The sequence below is a fragment of the Oncorhynchus mykiss genome, chromosome Y (assembly GCF_013265735.2).
Source record: "Oncorhynchus mykiss isolate Arlee chromosome Y, USDA_OmykA_1.1, whole genome shotgun sequence".
NCBI lineage: Eukaryota > Metazoa > Chordata > Actinopteri > Salmoniformes > Salmonidae > Oncorhynchus > Oncorhynchus mykiss.
This window is the reverse complement of record NC_048593.1, coordinates 1872688-1877513: the sequence shown is the minus strand read 5'-3', so window position 1 is coordinate 1877513 and position 4826 is coordinate 1872688. Positions and strand designations below refer to the sequence as shown.

The 4826-nt window shown below is 40.5% G+C and overlaps 1 protein-coding gene across 1 annotated transcript; it reads right to left on the bottom strand.

The window, feature by feature from the left end:
• Positions 1 to 550: 550 nt before the first annotated feature.
• LOC110509557 (interleukin-1 beta-like) lies at positions 551 to 4501 on the bottom strand. The gene is made up of 7 exons (XM_021590496.2): positions 4098 to 4501; positions 3930 to 3965; positions 3267 to 3318; positions 2789 to 3011; positions 2232 to 2417; positions 1935 to 2074; positions 551 to 1804 (listed from the first exon to the last, which is right to left on the bottom strand). The coding sequence occupies exons 2-7, from the start codon at positions 3959 to 3961 to the stop codon at positions 1592 to 1594; spliced, it is 846 nt and encodes a 281-aa protein (XP_021446171.1). The 5' UTR covers positions 3962 to 3965; positions 4098 to 4501; the 3' UTR covers positions 551 to 1591.
• Between the last annotated feature and the right edge of the window lie 325 nt (positions 4502 to 4826).

The following is a 4826-nucleotide window of genomic DNA, read 5'->3' as shown; positions in this document are numbered from 1 at the left end:
GGTCTGTGGTCACCACCTGCAGAACCACTCCTTTATTGGGGGTGTCTTGCTAATTGCCTATAATTTCCACCTGTTGTCTATTCCATTTGCACAACAGCATGTGAAATGTATTGTCAATCAGTGTTGCTTCAAAAGTGGGCAGTTTGATTTCACAGAAGTGTGATTGACTTGGAGTTACATTGTGTTGTTTAAGTGTTCCCTTTATTTTTTTGAGCAGTGTACTTATGTAATTTCAGTTTTTTATTTGTTTTAGCGTTGTCATTATGGGGTATGTGTAGATTGATGAGGGAAAAAAATTATTGAACCAATTTTAGAACAAGGCGGTAACCTACCGAATGTGGACAAAGTCAATGGGTCTGAATACTTTCCAAATGCACTGTATGTAGATAATACTACATTTCCCTTGACGGAGTGATGCTGAATGCAACAAAGATTCTCACCTTACCCCACTCAACCCTACCTTAGGTAGGTGTTGCGAGTTTCAGGTAGATCGTCCATCCTCATGTTATTGTCTCTGTTCTGCTCTCACATCTCCACAACAACTTCCAAATGCATTGAATAGTCACTTTATTTCCAACACACAGTAAAATACATCATATAACCATTGAAATGTTAAAACAGCCAAAGTTTGGACCCATCTACTAATTCCAGGGTTTTTCTTGATTTCTACAATGTAGAATATAGTGAAGACATCAAAACTATGAAATAACATGGAACCATGTAGTAACCAAAGAAAAGTGTTAAACAAATCAAATCCTTCAAATAAAAATGACATCTGTAATGTTAGACAATGAAAAGTAATGATTCACCTTCTAATAGGAAATACAAAAATAAAATCTCAGATAATTCAGTCAGAGTACAGAGACATTTTCAAAAATGACTTGTATCCAAGACCGTACAGAAAGTAGAAAAAATAAATGAGAACTGCTTAGAAAACTATTAACGATTCTACTCTTTTCTACTCTACTGTAATGTAAGAATTTTATACTTAGCACTGTAGCCATAAGATAAAGAATTCAATATGAATTTACTTGTTTTTTTAAATGTAACACTTTCAACATTTACATCTGTGGCTAAAACAATGTCTTCTTGATACTGTTACTACCCTACAGAGCAATCAGTTCTAACTGGGCCTTCCCTGAAAGAGTAAAAGAAAAACTCCCCCAAATAATTAGAATTTGCTATTTGTTTCATTAGTCTATTTTTGATATAGTCCCCAAAACATTTTTATGTCAGCAATAAAGTTTATAACCTTCAAAATACAGAAATACTGCTGGTATCAACAATGGAATAATGAAACAAACGCCAAAAGATCGCTTCTGAGGTAAAACACAATACTGCAGAAGAGAGAATAAACACAGTGCCATCTGCTGGTCAAGCTCCCTCACTACAACCAAACCACTTTCAATAAACATTGGAAGGAGTTAGTTACCACACAATGCAACGCTGTTTGAGTTTGAGAAAAGCAGAGCTCTATCAATTCAACATTCAACTCCTCTACAATATCAGTCAGTCTATCTTCTCAGATTCACCCCGCACTCGCTCTCTGGTTGTACGTGGTACATACACTAGGGGGACAGATTGTGTGTGTTTAGTGTTTGACCATGAAGTTGATGAGCTTTCTGGCGTCCTGTTTCTGACACATCTGTATGGGCTGGCTTGGCTCCAGTGAGGTGCTGATGAACCAGCCAGGGTACATGGCCGACTCAAAGGTGGTCAGGGAGAAGCCAGTGGTATTCTTGTAGAAGAGGAAGCGAACCGTTTTTTCCTGAGCCCCGATGGTTGTTAACTGGTCCTTACAGCGCTGAGAGAGAGAAAGAGAGAGAGCGAGAGAGCGAGAGAGAGAGGGGAGGAGAAAAGGATTAGGATGATGCGGTGAGGTAAGTGTGTGTAGGTTTGAGTGATAAATGTGACTGAGTAAGAGAGAGACCGACCTCCAACTGTAGGACAGGAGTTGCGCTGTCTGTCTGCTTGGAGCAGGAGAGGTTCCATTGGTCAATCCCTAAGACAACTGGCAGGGCCTGATTGGTGGTGGTGGTGCTGGCATTACTATACCTGGAGAGGTTGAACCTCGCTGAGAATGAGAGAGGCAGAGTTAAAGGGCATCTTCACTATTTTTTGTCATTTTTAACACTCATCTATGATGTTACCGATTTTGGTAAAGGCTGCCAAAAACAAAGCTTACAGAATGTTTGCAATGTGCTTGCGGTGTAGTTTGGCAGTTAGCCTACCTCTCCGGTTGTTGCCTCCCTGGATTGTGACGGCCTTCAGCTCCATGGTTCTGTGGCAGTACACCAGGCTCTTCTGGTGATGGTCACACAGGCTATACTGCTGGGGACTGCCAATCTGCTCGAAGGTCCCCTTTACCTTTTTGGTCACCACTCCCATTGGCTCCTGGATCGAGACCATCACACACTCTACACAGAGGAAGAAGAAGGGGCCAGAGGAGGAAGAAGGGGCCAGAGGAGGAAGAAGGGGCCAGAGGAGGAAGAAGGGGCCAGAGGAGGAAGAAGGAGCCAGAGGAGGAAGAAGGAGCCAGAGGAGGGGGAAAACAGAAGGGGGGGTAGGGAGAAAGGGTGGAGACACAGGAAAAGGACCGTCAATCAAATGAATTGTTTAGGGAACTGGACCTAAAATAACTGAAAAGCAGTACAGTATAATCAAAGAGTATAGAGTCCAGGATTAAGAGTCAATTTCATTCATATTTTGAGGAAAATGTGGAAATTGAATTTCAGTTTAGTTCCAGAATTGACTAAATTTAAATGAAACGGCACGGCAGCCTAGGCACCTTCCACCAGGTTATCCATGATGATGCTGCAAAACTGCTCGCCGGTGCACTCCATGTCCAGGGGAGTGTGTGTGGAGTCGGACTTCTGGAAGGGGTTTTTCATCCTATGCAGCGCAATCACCAGGTGAGCCACCTGTCTCATGCCTCCCCGATGCTGTAGGATAACCTCCAAGTCCAGGCTCAGACCTGCTTGCAGCCCACAGCGCTCCATCTCTGGTCCACTCTACACACATACAAGTAATCAGAATGAGAGTCCATGTAGAAGAAAAAAAATAACAACATTTGTTTTTCTTCTGTTGAACAAGCCACCACCACAAGTGCACGCAATTTAATATCAAAGAGTACCTTATTGGTCCTCTTTATGTAAAAACACACTCAACCTGTTGGTGATGCTCCGTCTAAAGTCTTACAACTGGTGTACCCTAATCATTGTGGCGCTTGCCATTCTTCTTTATGCAAGGTTAACAAAACGTCTTACCTTCGCATCAGGCAGGCGGTATTCGGTGTCAAACTCCATACTCGAATGTGAGCTGCAGAGAAATTAAAACTAAAGATGTTAGCATAAAATGCCGTCTTCCTATTCAAGCTCAGATAAACACGTTTTTTTGTCTATAGGTGGGTCTAACCATTTCTAAAAACGTTTTAAAAATAACTAGACAAGCTAGGTTTGTGAAAACTGCATGTACACCAGCAAATTGAAAATAGGCAATCTGCCGTTCAAGCAATAACACAGCTGAGGTATGTGGCTGGAGAAATGTAACCACCCTCAAATTCATAGACCGAGCTATGGATGCAAGGACTGACATGTTATCAAAATTATATATTGAACCATGCTTTGAGGCTATACAGTGTTTGTTTACAATTACATTGTTTGCAAACAATGGAGTAAAACAAGCTATACTTTGGGTTCTGAATCTCGCGAGGCAGTTATATTCTGCAACATTTCATTTTAAAATCAAAACATGTAGCAAACTCAAATTTCCCTTTTTAGGTAATGATTTATTTGTGTCATCTTCAATTAGGTTATTTTACTGTAGGCTATATATATTTACCGGAAGGGTAATACATAAACTCAAACAAAAAACAGTGTAAGAACGGCAATTGATACAGTATTCCTCAGAAATCAATTCAGACAACCTACCTCGGGAGAGCGTCAGCTAAATCGAAGTCCATGATTCTGAGAGAAAATGAGAACAAAAATCAATGTCATTTGAGATTACCATAAAATACTTTAAATTAATTGTATTGTATATTTTTAAAAAGTAAAATAAAAATTAAAAAGTCAAGTACGTTTTTCTAAATACATCACCTTTAGAGAGAGTTTATATGCTGGAAGAGTTGTCTGTCGTACTTGAAGTGTGAAACTGGTGTATAACGTGCCAAGACACACGCTTTAAATCGGCGATTTACGAGAGCATCATAACGACCGCAAGCGACTGCCGAATGACAAAAAAATGGATAAATAATCGTTCTCATTTGTAGATCAGTCGGTCATTCAAAATTTCCCCTATGATACATTGCGGGTTTGATCCTCTCGAACACGGCCAGAGACGACCCGTGTAGAGAACAGGCGAAACTACCGCACTTCCGCTGAACGTGGTCGGAAAAGTAAACGCACTTTCAGAGTTTCATCTAAGCGGCCAGGGTTCCGGTTTGGAAGCACCATTTCGACTTTTCGAACAGTCTTACTTCCGTACTGCAGTTTAATTGACGTTCGGCCCAGAAAGACAATTTCCACATAAAGATATCAGATTTGAAATCTCCTAAGAAAACACTTCAGTCAAATCCTTTGTGCACTAAACATCCATTGAATTGTACAAATAATTGCCACCACGTTTCCATTTACAGTTTTTATGTGAGTAAAATCATACTCCATAAAAATAAAGGAATGCAGTCAGATCTTTTTGTGTGAGTAAAATTAATTATGCGAGAAATGGTGGTGGAAACGCCTTTATGCTCAAATATTGATATAATAACCATCATATCTAATTAATCTTGGAGTCCTGTGGCGGTATTGTGTGTGGTCCTCCCACTATGA